The 16328-nt window shown below is 62.9% G+C and overlaps 1 protein-coding gene across 4 annotated transcripts; it reads right to left on the reverse strand.

Moving 5' to 3' along the window:
- Positions 1 to 234: 234 nt before the first annotated feature.
- ARHGEF37 (Rho guanine nucleotide exchange factor 37) lies at positions 235 to 15514 on the reverse strand. 4 transcript variants are annotated; one of them, XM_074552023.1, is made up of 13 exons: positions 15285 to 15514; positions 11708 to 11911; positions 11271 to 11394; positions 10804 to 10951; positions 9900 to 10099; positions 9282 to 9412; positions 8687 to 8791; positions 7966 to 8076; positions 6678 to 7007; positions 5900 to 6028; positions 5394 to 5589; positions 4002 to 4177; positions 235 to 3615 (listed from the first exon to the last, which is right to left on the reverse strand). In XM_074552023.1, the coding sequence occupies exons 2-13, from the start codon at positions 11897 to 11899 to the stop codon at positions 3406 to 3408; spliced, it is 2052 nt and encodes a 683-aa protein (XP_074408124.1). In that variant the 5' UTR covers positions 11900 to 11911; positions 15285 to 15514; the 3' UTR covers positions 235 to 3405. The 4 variants fall into 4 exon arrangements, with proteins under 4 accessions (XP_074408124.1, XP_074408121.1, XP_074408122.1 ...); XM_074552020.1 differs by lacking the exon at positions 15285 to 15514 and adding an exon at positions 13873 to 14289; XM_074552021.1 differs by lacking the exons at positions 7966 to 8076; positions 15285 to 15514 and adding an exon at positions 13873 to 14289.
- Positions 15515 to 16328: the final 814 nt, after the last annotated feature.

Consider the following 16328-nt stretch of genomic DNA (forward strand, 5'->3'; position numbering starts at 1 on the left):
GCCCAGCCCAGCCCAGCAGGACAGGCACAGGGGTGCTGGGGGCAGTGCCAGCCCAGCCTGGGCTCCGCTGGCAGCACTAACACAGCGGGACAGGCACAGGGGTGCTGGGCAGTGCCAGCCCCAGCAGTGCCAGCCCAGCCCGGGCTCAGCTGGCAGCACCAGCACAGCAGGACAGGCACAGCCGGTGCGGGCGGCGAGGGGGGGCTGTAATGACGGTCCAGCTCAGCAAAGGTAGCAGAGCATGAAAGCAATTTCACACTTTATTAGACAATTCAGGTGCCAGCTGCACCAGCCTGGAGCGAGCGCTGCTGTTCACGGCTCCTCTCCTGCTCTGCAGCCCCGGGCTCCCTCTCCATGGGGCTCAGCCCCTCCTCGGGCCACGCTGGTCCCAGCTGGCACACGAGGGGCCAGTGAGGGTGGCCTGGGGCTTGAGCTGCTCCTTGTGGGCCACCACAGGGTGGGCAGGTGGCAGAACATTGCAGCACAGGCTGGCTCTGCTGGGAGCCAGCTCAGCCTGGCAGCGTGGGCAACCCGAGCTCTGTGCCCAAAGCCACTGGGCCTGGCTGTGCCCTTCAGCCCAGGGCAGCCACCCTGCTCCTCCTGGCTCCCTCTGCCCTCTCCTTTCTGCGCCCCGTGCTGAGGGGACGGCTCTGCGATTGCGGCTGGTGGCAGCTGCTTTTCCTCACACCTCCCTGTCCCTGGGCTGCCCCAGCAGACAGAGCCGATGGGCACACGGGCACCTGGGCACTCAGCCATGCCCCTGGCACGCCGGGCTCTCACCTGGGGTGTGTTGTGTGTCCCTGCCGTGTCCCCGGGGAGCAGCGGGCACACGGAGCTGCTCCCGGCACGTGGCCGGGCTGGCACCCGCGCCCTGGGGACGCTGTCACACCCCGCGGGTGGACAATATCCAAATGCCTGCACGTCCAGGATATGAATCAGCGCGGATAGGAGCGCAGCAGCCGCTCTGGGACACCCGGAGCTGCCCCGGAGGCGGCTCGGGCAGCCAGGCATTGCCGCTGCCAAATTCCGGGCGGGCTGAGGGCGGGTCAGGGGCAGCAGCGGCTCCGCTGCCACCTCCGATCGGCCCGGGCACGGCAAAGCCCTGGCCTGGCACGCATTTCCCTGTTTGCACGGCTCCGTTCCCCGGTGCCAAGCATGGCACGGTGGCACCGGGCCAGGGCCGTGCCTAACCTTGACCTGGCTGCTGGAGAGCAGCCCCAGCTGTCCCCCCGTGCCCCCGGGCACAGGCATGTTCCAGCGGGCCGGCCAGAGCATTCCTCCCGGGAGAGCCTGTCCTTGAGAGGCTATTTAAAGGCACACTTGTGCCCTTTATCCCCCTCATGGCTGGGCTGGAAGAGCCCCGTGCCCTCCCGTGACTCCAGGAGGGCATTTCCAGGCTCAGGGCAGCAGCAGTGCTGTGAGTTTGGGTGAATTCAGGGAGAATGGAGGGATGCAGGCACCCATCTCCCACAGCCAAGTGCCAGGCTGTCCTGGGGACAGAGCCCTGGGAAAGGTGCCCTGGCCATCGAGGCTGGCAGCAGGGCTGGGGGAACTGCAGAGCCCAGCTTGGCACCCACATGAACTCAGTGCCCTCTTCCTGCTGGGTGTCCTGCCCAGCCCTGAGCACCCCAGATCTCCTTCCAGGGGGAAATGGGGGCCCAGGCAGCAGCAGGCTCAGCGCTCCGTGTGCCACCGTCACCTTGCAGCCCCCAAAGAGTCTCTGGCACCCAGGGCTGTGGAGCAGGACCTGCCCCACTGCTGCCATGGCTGGCACAGGGCTGATTGCTGGGCACCCCACCGAGCTGGCAGAAGGTGACTCGGGAGGGAAACCCGACCTGGTGGGGTTTGATTGGGGATGGAAAAACCCAGAGGAGGCACCTGCAGGGAGCTGGAGGGGTGAGCCCTGTGCCTGGGCTGGGTGGGCAAGCAATGCCCAACGACCCTCCTCCCCAGCCTGCTCATTTTCCCTTGCTGAGGAGCCCATCAGCCTTTTCCCAGGCCGGGAGCATCCCCAGGACACGTCCCCAGCGCTGGCACTGCTGTCGCCTCCCAGGTTTGGTGCAGGTGAGCATTTCCTCAGGCCCCCAGCCACCCCCCAGGTCCGGATGAAAGGAGGCTGAGCCCCCCTGTGCCTCACACCAGACCCCAGCCCCGCACAGGGCACTGCCTGGGGCTGACCCCTGCCCAGGGTTGGGTGAGGCCGTGCCAGCCCTGCCCCCTGCCCAGCCCGCGGGCACGGCCGCACTGGGAGCCCGCGGGGAGCCCGTGGGTGGCCGGGCAGGGCAGGGCACGGCACGGGCACCTTTGATGTGGGCAGCCCAGGCGACGCCAGCCGGGTGCTGCACTGACCTGGGTGATGGATGGGCAGCGTGCGGTGCCAGTCCCGGGGCGTTCCTGAAATCCCCTCTGGCACCACGGCAGGGCTGCCCACCCAGCCCCATTAGCATCCCCTAACAGTGCAACCAGGGGGAAACTGAGGCACGGATACCTCGGGAATGGTGGGAGGGGGCTCTCTGGTCTCAAACCGAGCCTTGGGTCAGGACCGACACGGATCGATTCTCCCAAGAACCGCTTCCATGGGACCTGTGCCAGCCCGCCGGGGATGTGTGCTGCTCGGGGTCCCGGGGGTCTCGGGGGTCCCGATCTCGGTCCCCCCGCGGGGCGGGCCCGGGCGGTGCCCCCGCCCCAGCGCCCCCAGTGCGGGCCCAAAGGGCACCGGGAGCGGGTGCGGGGCGCCCTCTGGCGGCCACAGCCCCGCGCTGCCACGGGGCTCAGGGTGCCCAGGGAGACAAATCCTCAGGTGCCCAGGGAGCAAAATCCTCAGGCGCTCAGGGAGCAAAATTCTCAGGTGCCCAGGTGCCCACTTTCTCAGGTACTGAGGTGCCCAAGTAGCCAAATTCTCAGTTGTCCAGGTGCCCAGTTTCTCAGGCCCTCAGGTGCCCAGTTTCTCAGGTACTCAGGTACCCAAGCAGCCCAATTCTCAGGCACTCAGGTGCTCCAGTGCCCAGGTGCTCAGTGCCCAGGTGCCCCAGTGCCCCCTGCCTGACTGAGGGCCCCTCTGCAGTGCTGCTCCCTTGCTGCTCAATCCTGCTCCACACAGGGACGACACCACCTCATCTCCGCAGAACACATTTGTCACTTGCAGGGATTGCAGCAAATCCCCGGATATCTGCAGCCACCTGCCCTCACTCCCCGGTGCTGTTTTGCTTTGTGCCAACACACACACAGCACCTGGCACCCTCACACCTCCTGTCAAAAGGCGCCTCCCAAGTGCCAACCTCGTGCCCGTGTCCCCCGGGTGCCTCCCACCACCTCCCCAGCCGGGGGCTGCCTCCCTCCAGCATCTCCTGCGAGGTTTCCTCAGTGCCAGGCTGGCTCCATCCATCCTTGCCCTGCCTGGCACGCTCACACGGGCAGGCTCCAGCCCGCCGGCTCCTGCACGGGCACGGTCACCAGGTAGCTGGAAGGCACGTAGCCCCTCTGGCCGTTCACCTCCACCAGGCTCCACTCCGTGCTGCCCTTCTTGTCGTGGGGCTCCAGCAGCAGCACGGGCTGCCCCGCCTGCAGGCTCAGCTCCTGCGGGCTCCGGGCTGCGAAGGAGAAGCCGGCAACCACCTGGGGGAGGCAGGGAAAGAGAGAGGGAAGGGATGGAGGGAGCCCTGGCCACCACCTGGGGGAGGCAGGGAAAGAGAGAGGGAGGGAAGGAGGGAGCCCTGGCCACCACCTGGGGGAGGCAGGGAAAGAAAAGAGGGAGGGAAGGAGGGAGCCCTGGCTGGAGCTGGGAGTCAATGTGGCAAGGATGTGGCAGCTCCCAGAGGGCAGCACAGCAGCGCCATGGATGGAGGGGCTGACCCACCAAGGATGGCTCTCTTGCCCCATCCACCCTGGTGCCAGCAAAAGGGACACCTGGAAAAGCAGCTCCACCTTCCCAGCCACACCAGGATGAGCAGGGAGCTGGTGGGGTTGCTGGAAATGGCCCAAGGGGTGTCCCCCACTCTCACCTGGAATGTTGGGGTGAAGGTGGCCACCTGAGGCCTGGGAGCTTCAGGGGATGCAAAGGAATGTCTCCTTCTCTCTGGGTCACCGTCCAGGCCCAGCAGCTGCATCACAGGCGGCTGCTGCACCTGCACTGGGCTGTAGGGCCGGAGCTTTGCAGCAGGGACAAACCCTCGGGGACCTGCAGGACACACACACAGCCAGGTGTGGAGACACAGCACTGACACTGCAGGACACACACACAGCCAGGTGTGCAGACACAGCACTGACACTGCAGGACACACACACAGCCAGGTGTGGAGACACAGCACTGACACTGCAGGACACACACAGCCAGGTGTGCAGACACAGCACTGACACTGCAGGACACACACACAGCCAGGTGTGCAGACACAGCACTGACACTGCAGGACACACACAGAGCCAGGTGTGGAGACAGCACTGACGCTGCAGGACACACACACAGCCAGGTGTGCAGACACAGCACTGACACTGCAGGACACACACACAGCCAGGTGTAGGGAGACAGCACTGACACTGCAGCACACACACACAGCCAGGTGTGCAGACACAGCACTGACACTGCAGGACACACACACAGCCAGGTGTGGAGACACAGCACTGACACTGCAGGACACACACACAGCCAGGTGTGCAGACACAGCACTGACACTGCAGGACACACACACAGCCAGGTGTAGGGAGACAGCACTGACACTGCAGGACACACACACACAGCCAGGTGTGGAGACAGCACTGGCACTGCAGGACACACACACAGCCAGGTGTGCAGACACAGCACTGACACTGCAGGACACACACACAGCCAGGTGTGGAGACAGCACTGGCACTGCAGGACACACACACAGCCAGGTGTGCAGACACAGCACTGACACTGCAGGACACACACACAGCCAGGTGTGGAGACACAGCACTGACACTGCAGGACACACACAGCCAGGTGTGGAGACACAGCGCTGACACTGCAGGACACACACACAGCCAGGTGTGAAGACACAGCACCGACACTGCAGGACACACAGCCAGGCCACCGGGCCCCGCTGCCTGGCACACACAGGAGACAGGAGTGACAATTGGGCTGTGGCCTGGCATGGCACAGCAGCCCTGTCCATCACACCCAGGAGAAATCCCCACCAAAAAGGGAATTCCATGTGTTTCTGTGTGTGTGGATTCTCCTTCCCCAGCCATGACACTCCCCCTGGGGAATCACCTGAGCCTTACACCTAATGGCAAAGCTCAGGTGCCTTGGGCTGAGCACAGCCTGGAAAGGAGCACAGGAGAGCACAGCCTGCTGCTTCACCCAGGATAGGAAATGATTGAGGTGAACCTGGCCCTGGTGCCAGGGTGAGGAGAGGCTGCCCACAGTGCCCACATACCTCCAGCATCCACCAGCCACCTGCTGGTGTTGCCCTTGGTGTCGGAGTTCTGCAGCAGGGCCACGATCTGTCCCCTCAGCAAGGTCAGGTCCAGCTCTCTGCTGCCACTGATGTTGCTGGTCACTTGGTACAGCTTGTCTGGGCCGTGCTTGCTCACAAGGGAAAGGACCTTCCTCTCCTCAGCTGGGGTCAGAGCCTGGTGGGGAGAGGAGACACAGGAGCGCTCCATGAGACCCCCACTCCTGCTCTCCTTCTGCAGGATCACATCCCAGGTTAACAGCAGAACCTCCTTCACACCCCCAGGTTTGGAGATGGGAGCCCAGAACCAGCAGAGCTGAGCTCCTCCATCCCTGCTTATCCCAGCTCTCAGGGCTTGGGGGAATCCTGCGGCACCCCTGGGCCCATCCTGGGCCAGCCTCCCCACCAAGGGCATTTCCTGCCCTGGGGAGCCACAGCCCAATGTCTCTGTACCCACTGGCCTGAGCCCTGCCCTGCCCTGCCCCTACCTGTGTGCCAGGGCTGGGTGCCACCGTCTCAAAGGCCTGGCAGAAGGCACGGAGCTGGGCACCCGACTGCTGCAGGCTGTCCTCCACCACCTTCCAGAAGCTGGGCAGGGCCATGTGCCCATGGGGCAGCTGTGGAGACAGGCTAGGGTCAGGGAGAGCCCTGACAGAGCTCTGGGGAGAGGCAGGAGGAGGAAAAGGGGTGAGGAAGCAAGAGAGCAGACCTGGCCGCTAAATTCACCTTGCATGGGGGATCAGTGTGCTCCTCTCTGGCTCTGAGCTGCACCTTGTTCTGCTCCTGCTCCTGGCCCAGGCCAGGGCTGTGCTCCCCCCCAGGGCTTCTGACAGCCCTCCCTGCCCGTATTTACAAACATCAGAGAGGAGTTTTGAGCAGTGAGGAGTTCGGGGAGACATCTCCCAGGGCATGGGGCTGGGGGAGGCTGTTCCCAGCCAGGAGCTGCCTCTCTCCTCCCTGCCTTGCTGGCACAGGGCTCTCAGGAGCTCTGAGCTCACACTGACCTCTCAGACAGCAGCACATCAATAAATTACCAGCAGTGTCCACAAACAGAGAGCAGGACAGTGTCTGCCAGTGCAGAAGAGAAAATCTGGCTTTTCCTGGGCAGGAAGGAAGGGACATCCTTACAAATGCTCCACAGGGAGCTGTGTGTCTGCAAGGGCAGGTGGGCCACAGCAAACCTTCAGTGCCCTGATGTCTGAGAGATCCCCCAAAGCTGGAGAAGGCAGTTCCAGCTCAGCCCCTGTGCCTGAGGGGCTCACTCACCTGCTCCAGCTCCTTTTCTGCGTGGTGCAGGACCTGGGCAGCCAAGTCCAGCTGCAGGGCGCTGAAGGAGCGCAGGATCTGCCCCAGGAGCTGCACAGCCACCTGGTTGAACTGGGGCAGCTCGGCCACCAGCAGGTCATTGATGGCCAGGTAGGTGTTCATGGCAGCCTCCTCATCGTAGCTCACGCTGCCCATCTCGCTCTTCCTCTCCTGGATCTCCTCGTAGTCCAGCAGCTTGTCCAGGCGCTTCTTGACCAGCTGCTGGGGCCCCTCCAGCATGTCTGCCAGGCTGCAGAGGGGCTGCCACACCAGCCTGCCCACACGCTGCTTCTGCCAGGGCACAACCCAAACCCCAGGTGAGCCCCCAGGCAGGAGCAGCTGCCAGCATAGGGACAGGGGCCTGGGGGTCTGTGGGGAGCACCTGGGACATCTTTCCCTGAGGGCTCACAGGATGCCTGTCCCAGACATCTTTTCAAGAAAATCCTTTCTTTAGGATTTTTCCCTCCTGAGAAGCTGAGAGGCCTCAGGAACAAAATGCAAACAATGGTTGTCTGCTGCTGTGGAATGCAACAGGTGCATCTGGGATTGGCCCATCTTGGATGTTTCTAATTAATAGCCAATCACAGCCCAGCTGTCTCAGACAGAGTCCGAGACAGCTGCCTTTTGTTATCATTCTTTCTTTTTCTATTCTATTCTTAGCTAGCCTCCTGAAGAGAACCTTTTCTTCTATTCTTTTAGTATAGTTTTAATGTAATATATATCATAAAATAATAAATCAAGCCTTCTGAAACATGGAGTCAGATCCTCGTCTCTTCCCTCAACACAAGACCCCTGTGAACACTGTCACAGATGCCAACCAACACAAACCCTTGGGAGGGAGCCTGACACAATTCCAAACTTGTGCTCCATGGAAACAGCTGGGCAGGACCCTGCAATGGCTCAGAGCAGTCCCAGCTGGGTCTCTGCCCATACCCCTGCCCTGAGCCCATTTAACCAGAGCACCTGGCTTGGGGTGCTCTGGTCTCGTCCCCATGTCCCCGGAGGCACATCAGGCTCACACTGCAGCCCATCCCAGCCCTGGCTGTGCTCCTGCTGTGTCCCTGTCCCTGCCCTCCCTTGTCCCCTGGAGCTGCTCCCTCCCTCCCTGTGCCAGCACTGCAGATGGATCCCGTTACTCCCTGCTGGCTCTGCCTGCCCAGCTGGGCTCTGGGGCACTCTGAGGTGCCCCCAGTGCGCCCTGGCAGAGGGTGGGAGAGCTGCAGGAGGTGTGCAGGGCAGGGGCACTCACAAACTCGGTGAACACGGCACTCTGCAGGAGCTGGGAGAGGCGGCGGTGCTGCTGGGCAGGTCCCTGCTCCATCTGCAGGTCACACAGGTGCGGGCTGGGCAGCAGGAACGCCTGCAAGGGAGGCAGCACCACACTCCTTGAGCTCCTTCCCGATAATCCTGCGTGGGCAGCCCTTGCCAATCTTTCCTGCAAGGTCTTTCCAGCCCAGGAATTGCTGCTGAACCCTGGGCCGCTCCCCGAGGCTTTCCTGATAATGCTGTGTCTGGGGATTGCATGTTTTGCCAGCACTCAGAGTTTCATTTTCCTCAGATGCCCCGAGGGATTTCCATGAGGAAATCGTAGCAGCTGCTGACCCAGGTGATTTCAGAAGGGCAATTTGTTGTCAGTACTGATCTGGGGACATTTCTGCCTTATACACATTATTAAAGTGAGAATTCCCAGGCTGAACAACACCAGGCCTTTTCAATCATTTCAGACCTTGAAATAATGATAAGTTTAAGGACGGATTATTCTCAACTGACACCAGCTCAGACAGTGTTGTCAAAGCCTCAGCTTTGGTTTAAACTCCCCTGGACCTGAGCAATCCTTGGGTGTTGTGCAAGTCCCTGACACAACAGCTCAGCTGCAAATCCCTGAACACCCCCAACAGCTCCTGCTCTGAAATATTCCCCAAGCCCAAGGAACAGCTCCTGAGGGATGGGGCCAGTGGTCAAGGTGTTACCTCTAGGTGGCCCAGGTAGGATGCCATGTTCTCCTTCAGCGTGGCCACACTGGATGCCACACACTGGAACTTCTCTTCCAGGTCGTCATATTCCTTGTCCTCAGTCTGTCAGGAGAGAGGCAGCTTGTCACCAGCATGGGCAGGGCTGATGCCCATCACTGGGGGCTAAAACAGCAGCCTGGAGCTCACAGGGCAGGGCAGACCCTGGGGGGCTCCATGAATCTGGGAAGGAGTCAAAACATTGGCACAGGCAGCAACAAAGCTCTTGGTGTGGTTGTGGTGCTGGGGAACACTGGGGTGTCCTTGCTTTTCTGGGGGGCCCAAGGGTTCTGCAGGTCCTTTGGGGGCCGAAGTGCTGCCCTGCAATGCTCTGGGGTGGGCAGTGAGGTGTGTCCCTGCATCCCTGTATCCCTGCTATCCCACTGCTCCTTGGGATGATGGAGAACCAGGAGGCAGCAACAGCCACCCCACCCCACCCCATACTGGCTCTGTGCTCCCCACTCTGCCATTGAGGCACTTGAGAAGCAGCCAAATGCCCCAGAAACAGCCCAGGGAGGGGCAGCAGGTGCCCGGGGGGTGGGTGAGGGCTGCCCACCTTGGCCACAATGCCAGCCTCGTGCATGAGCAGCCGGCTGAGGCGCGTGGTTTTCTTGGCGATGGAGTGCGTGTTGAGCCGCGCCAGGCGCGCCCGCAGCGTCAGGTGCTCGGCCTTGGTGTATTTGGTTGCTGCCTCGGGTGGGAGGACACAAAATGAGGGGGGAAAAAAAAGATCAGAAGAGGAGACTTCATGGCTGAGCAGGCAAGGAAGGTGAGCAGCACAGGGGCTGATCGGCAGGATAAGCACCAGCCACATCAAAGAAGGGAAGGACTAGGAAAACCAAAGAGAAAGGTGAGCTCCCATCTCTGGGGAGCCTGATTTCTCCTATCCCAAGGGCAGAAGTGTTATTCCCCGTTCCCCAGCCCCAGGAATGTGGGCAGACTGGTTTTGTCCTCAGCCCCCTCATGCCACCCTGCTCCTGCAGCCTTTGGGTCTTGCCCAGAGTGGCACTGACAGGACCAGAGCAGCTCCAGGAGCTGCCTGCACAGTCTGCAGCAGGATTAAGTGGAGGGCAGGAGAGCTTTGAACTGATGTAGGTGGGAATTAGTGCCCAGGAGACCACTGGGGTCGTGCTGGGTGCTGTGCCCCCTCCTGCACCAAGGCCTGGCCACTCACCCACTTCGCGGCGCCGCTTGTACTCGTTGATGTTGGCATTGACCTGGGCCATGGCACGAGCCGCTGCCTCCAGGGCTGAGTGGGCACTGGCACTGCTCGGGGTGTTCTCCAGGATCTTCCCCAGCAGCAGAGGGTACTTGGTGACCCTCTGCACGGGCATCACCAGGAAGAAGCTGAGGTCTGAGGCGCCCGTGTGAGGCCTGGTGGGGAGGGAATTGCTCAGGGTTGATGTGTGGGGCTGCCCTCCCGCCCTGCTGCTCCTCACGGCCTCTCTGGGAGTGTTTGAGGGACAGAGCAGCCCAGATGTTGTGGGGCATTTCTGGCTGCGCCCTCCAGCTGCAGGGGACTGTCCCTGCCAGCCCTGAGGCAGTGCCAGCCCGGGGTGGGTATCCTGCCTCCCTGGGCAGCTCTGTGCTCATCCAGCCCTGGGCACGGGATCAGTGGGCAGCAGGGAGGGAAGGCATTGGCAGTGTCTCCTTCCCACCCACAGGAAGGCACCATCTCTCTTTTGGGAATCACATTGTCTGTGCCCTAGGCAGAATCCCAGGAGCTGCTCCCCTGCCACTGCTGCTCCTCCTGCCTCTACAGTGTTTGTGACCCCCCTGATAGTTCAGGTCCCCTAGGGCCAGCCTGTGTCTCTCTGGTCAATGTGGGGAGGATGTGCCCTCCCTGGGGAAGGCAGCAGCTTGGATATCACCCATCCCTTCTTTTGGGATTCATCATAAAAGATTCTGACCCAAGGGTCCAGGACACGCTGCCAGGAAATGCCACAAAGCTGGTGGCCATGGTATGACAGCCAGCCTGGTGACACAGATCCACACCAGCAGCTTGTCCAGAGAGGAGAAGGGCAAAGGCAGGATGTGAAACAGGCACAGGGAGGTGGTGGCTCGGCAGAGGGACCTACACGGTGGCATTGAGGGTGTCCAGGATCTCCTCCTGCAGGCGGGGGTCTCTGCGGTAGCTCTCCACCAGCTGCAGGGCGTGGTCGTAGCTGGCACAGTAGATCTTGTAGACAGCCTCCATCTCTTCCTTGAACTCCTGGAACAGTGTGCCTGGGGAGGAAGAGAGGGGCTGGACAGGAGGGTCCCTTCCCATGACACGGCAGGGCTTTATCCCAGCCTGCTGGAAGGACAAAGCCAATGGAGCAATGCCAAGCGTGCCAGGGCAGGGCTCTGCCCCCTGGGCACCCTGCTAAGCTGGGCCTGGTGCTGTGCCCATCACCCCACAGGCTGGGCAGCTCAGCCTTGGGTGGACATGGTGGCACCAGCGCTTCCCAGAGCCCAGGCAGGAGCAGGAGGTGCCAGGGCAGGGGCTGGGCTGGCACACCCCCACAGGAGGGCACGGGGCAGCCATTGGCACTGCACCACTTACTGATGCCAAGCAGCTGCTCCTGCCCCTGGCCAGGCGTGTCCTCCAGCCCCTTCAGAAAGCGCCTGGACACATGGAGGATGTCGTCGGTGTTGGAGAAGAGTCCTTCCAGGTCCAGCTCGGGCAGCTGAGGGGAACAAAGATGCCCCAGGCTAAGCCAGATACATCAGAGATGGACCAGGTGCTCTAGAGGCACTGCTGGTGACCTTGTACCTGCCCCGTGGGACACCCCAGGGAGTGATGCTTTGTTTCAGGAGGCTTTGGGGATGCTGAGGCCTGGCTGGGCTCCCAGGGTGGCTGTACTGGGTCAGACCCAGGGTCCCTCCAACCCCAGAGGCTGGCTGGTGAGGGAGCACAGGGACGTGGGAGGAGCACCTGCAGTGATTTGGGCATCTCAGAGCTGTGCACAGAGACCCCCTGGCAGGGGTGCCCCGTGTCACCTGCTTGTCCTGGAGGTGAGCCCGGATGTCACACACACACAGCTGCATGTTGTGCACGTAGCTGGCCTCGGTGCTGAGGAGCTCCTCCACGGCCAGGCGCTGGCTCAGCTCCATCCTGTCACCGGGCATCTCCTCGTACACGGCCTCCTCAGCCTCAGCTGCGTCCTCGGGGCCGGGCTCTGCACTCGCCATCTCTGCAGGGACCTGCAGGCGTGGCAAAGGCAGCCCTGGGACCGGTGCTCTGAGCCCAACCCAGCTCGGTGCCCGTGCTCCCTCCCCTGGCCCCCACAGCACATCCCCAGGGACACTCAACCCCTCTGCACACTCCAAAACCATCCAGTGCTGCGAGGCAGGAGCAGGCTGGCTGCAGACACCCACGTGTGGCAGGCAAGGACGTGCCACACACACGTGCCCACACTCTGGTGACCTCGTGTGGGGCAAGGGGCCCCTGGGTGCCAGCAGGGGCCTGGCAGCTGCCACCCAGCACTGGGACTGTGCAGGGACCCGTCCCCATGGCAGAGCAGGGTTTGCCACCTCCGCTGCAGCTCCGTGCTGCCAGGGCCAATTGTTCCCTCCCTGCCTTGGCTGGCGGCGCCTGGCACCTTGCCTGGCATTCAAGGGTCCTGTTCAAAGTACAAAGAGTGGCTCTGCAGTGCTGGAACAAGAGATGTTTCTGTGACAGCAAGAGCTGCTTTAAAAGCCACTGGGATGGGGGAGAAGTGGGCAGAGCTGCTGCTGCCTCTGCCAGCTGCACTGGCAGCCCCTGGTACGCAATGCCAGGGCCCTGCATGGCACAGCACACTCTTCTCTCCTCTCTGCCGTGGAAAATCTGAGCTGATTGCTGACATTTTCTTCTCAGGAAACACACTCTGCTCTAACTGATACCAGGGAGCATGAGCAGCTCCCAGAGCATCACAAACAGTGCTTGGCTGCTGGCAGGAAGGCCTTGAGAGAGACAGAGGTGTGGCACAGGCACAGCTGGGCTGTGACAGCCCCCGGCCGGGCAGGATTCCTGCCAGGCTCCTGCGGAGGAGGAGAGCAGCAAGGGCAAGGCAGAGGTGGCAGATAAAAGCCAGATGGCACAAGCAGCAGCACAGACTTTGCCCTGCCCTGCCTGCCCAGCCAGTGCCAGCCTCCACAGCCACATTGCACCATGCCAGGTGCCCCCTTCGGAGGCTGCAGCCCCTCTCCCTGTCCCCACCGGGTCCAGCTGACAAAAGCTGATGCAGCTGCGAGCCGTGGGCAGGGCCACTGTCCCCTCCTGGCACATGCCCACTGCTGGGCTTGGCACAGCCAGCAAAGTGGCATTGGACCTGCACTTGCCCGAGAGCAGTGTGTCACCCTGCCAGCTGTCACCCTGTCCTCTGGGACTTGGCTGCCTGTCCTGCCTGTGGCTGCCATGGGACATGGGGAGGAGGAGACTTTCCTGCACCCCTCTGGGTGCTCCCGAGGTGTTCGGGCAGAGGGGTTCCCATCATGGACCAGTGTCCTCCGCCTGGGTGGCAGCAAACCCCCAGTTCAGTGAGGGCAGGTGGAAAGGTCCCATCTGAGACACCCCTGAGCCCTGGAGGGGCGCCCTGCAGTTCAGGGCATGCCAGTATTGGGGTGTCCCTGGTCCCTGCAGCATCCCCAGGGCACAGAGCTGCTCTGGGGGCTACCCCAGGCTGCAGAAACCTCCTTGTCTCCCCTCACCCCCCTGGCCTGACACCTCAGAGGGACAAGGGGACAGTGCAAAAGGAAGCTGCAGCATTTCTGGGCAGCGTTGGAGCAGGCAGACAGCGCAGGAGCAGGTTTCGTTTTCCCAGCCCCCCCCTCCCAGGCAGCTTCCCGCATTTGAGCTGTCACTGCTGCCTCGGCTGCCGCCAGCAGCCCTGTCCCTACGGGGGCTGCGGGCATCCCTATCCCTATGGGGGGCTGCCATCACCCCTGTCCTTACAGAGGCTGCCAGCATCCCTGTCCATGACGGAGGGGCTCCAGGCATTCCTGTCCCGGGTGGGGCTCCGGGCATCCCTGTCCGTGACGCGGAGACCGGCCCGGCCCTCCCGCGCACAGGGGTCGCCGGCTCCAGGCCCGCAGCTCCCACCGCGCCCCAGGAGTGTCGCCCCCCGCTCCTCAGCCAGCCCAGCCTCGCCTCTGCCCCCCGAACCCCCGGCCGCGGCTCTCACCTGCGGAGCGGGCGGGGTTGCGCAGGTCGCCGTGCCCGGCCGTGCCTCCGCTCTGCGGGCGGGGACAGCGCAGCCGCTGCTGCGGGCACGGGAGATCCCGAGCGGGGGATAACCCGGAGCGGGGGATAACCCCGAGCGGGGCTGATCCCGCCCCGGGGCCCGGCCCCGCCGCTCGGGGCCGCCGCAGCCGCCGCCGCTCGGTGCCGGTCGGGCTGAGCGGGGCGGGCCCTGCGCACGCCCGGCGGGCGGGGGGGGGGCTGGCGGCCGGCCCGGCTGGCACCGGCTGGCCCGAGCACCGCCCCCGCAGCACCGGCACCGGCACGGCTCATACCCGCGAGAACAGCCGAGCCCCGGTCCGGATCGGCCCCGGTGCCGCCCTCCCTGTGCCCTCCGTCCGTCCATGCGGCCCCCGGTGCGCAGTGCCGGTAGAGCCGGGGACACACCGGGAGGGCTGGGTGCACAAACTCGCCCCTGACACCGATAACAGGGACAGGTCTCCCATGTCTCCCCGGCATCGCTGTGGCTCCGAGGTACAGCCCCAGTGATGCCCTGTTGTTCCCACAGCCCATCCCAAACGCGCAGGGTTCCTGCTCTGTTATCCCAAGGTCAGGCATGTCCCGGCACTGCCCCGCTGCTCTGCTGTCCCTTACCTCTGCTCAGCCTCGGGAACGGGGACAGAGAAAACAGAAATGAAAATAGAACCACGGAAGCTCGGACATGGGGAACCAGTGTCTGCTTGGCACGAAGTTGGTTTTCTTTCTCGGTGAGGTGTTTGCATCCATATAAACAAGTTATTGGGAAGAGAGAGGCTGTTCGCTTGTCCTGACCACAGGGAGGAGGTGGCAGCACCGGGGTTTTTCCAGGCTGGCCCACGGTGTGCAGACGGTGTCACTGTGAAAAGGACTCCGAGGTTTTCAGTGACTCATGCAGCACAAGGCAGCGTCTGTGACCAGATCCAAAACTCCCCGTGGGCCAGGACAAGCTCTCTGGCACTTCCAGCCCTTCCCTCTGTGGGACCTTTGTGGGACCCTTTCTGATGTGGGCTGGGCAGGGCAGCACAGGGACCCACATGCACCTGCTCCACCTGCTCCCAGCCTGCGCTGGTGCCACAAGGGCCATCCTGTCCCACTGCTTGTCCTGCCACAAAGGCCGTCCTGTCCCACTGCTTGTCCTGCCACAAAGGTCACTCTGTCCCACTGTTTGTCCTGCCACAAGGGCCATCCTGTCCCATTGCTGGTCCTGCCTGCCTCCCATCCTGCCCACAGAGAGACAAAACTCATGGAACTGGCAGGGTGGGTGAGTGGTAAAGCACCCCAGCAGGATCAGTCCCAGGCTGGGCTGTGCCACATGGGCTCAGGCAGTGACAAGGTGACAGGAGGGACCCACACACGGCTGGGCAGTGAGGGCATTACCTGGCTGTGGCCTCGGGCACACAGATGTCCTTCCTCCCTTGCAGGTGGCAGCAGGGCTTCAGTCCTTGCCCAGGGGCTCTCTGAAGCAGCAAGAGGCCCCTTGGGCTGGCATTGCTCTGATGCCACGAGTTCTCAGCTCCATCTCACTGCCATGTCCAACAGAGCCATGGGGACACACCACAGCTGCTTTGCTCCCGTCAGCACATTGTGGATGATCCAGGGCAGGAACCACCAGGGAATCCAGCAGGGCAGAGCTCCCTCCTCCCCCAGCATCTCCATCCCACCGGGCAGGACCAACACCCCATCCCCAGCCCCTCCCCGGCCAGCTCACACCACGGCTGTTCCCTCCGGCACATTTCCCATTCCAGGCTGCTTTTTCAGAGGCAGGATAGGCTGGCTCCAGCGAGTTCCTTGCAGGATGGGCTTGTCCTGCTTCCTGACAGCTCCTTCCCTCGGCACAAGCCGTTTCCTTCCTGCCTGCTGCTGGCACCAACACCTCCCGTGCAGCCCTAGCTGGGGCTGCGGCTCTGCCCGCCTCACCTGGGAGCCCCGGGAGCGCCGTGTGACAGTGACAGCGCCGTGTGACAGTGACAGCGCCGTGTGACAGTGACATCGCTGTCACCGCTCCAGGGCTCCCCAGGAGGAATGGCAGCGGGCTGCCTGCCCCGGCCCGGCTCTCCTTAAACCGGGAAAACAAGCAGGCGCCGGCTGGTCGAGCACAAGTGTTTGTGTGCCAGGGCTGTGGGCAGGGGAGGCCAAGCTGAAGTGTCCCAGCAGGGCGGGCTGTGCCCTGGCACCCAGCTGGGTGGGCTCCCACCGTGCCAACACAAACCTGGCAAGCTGGGCAGGGAGTGGGGAGTCCTGTGGGACCCTGCAGGGAGGCAGCACCGGTTCCTCCTGCAGCAGAGCCAGCTTTGTGCAAACCCATTGCAAAACTGCTTCTGACAGAGCAGGGCGAGCCACCTGCACAGCACTGCCCAGCCCTCTCCAGACACACTGCCACTGCAGGAGAGCACTGCCCAGCCCTCTCCAGAGCCACTGCCA

Source organism: Zonotrichia albicollis, chromosome 15 (genome assembly GCF_047830755.1).
Source record: "Zonotrichia albicollis isolate bZonAlb1 chromosome 15, bZonAlb1.hap1, whole genome shotgun sequence".
NCBI lineage: Eukaryota > Metazoa > Chordata > Aves > Passeriformes > Passerellidae > Zonotrichia > Zonotrichia albicollis.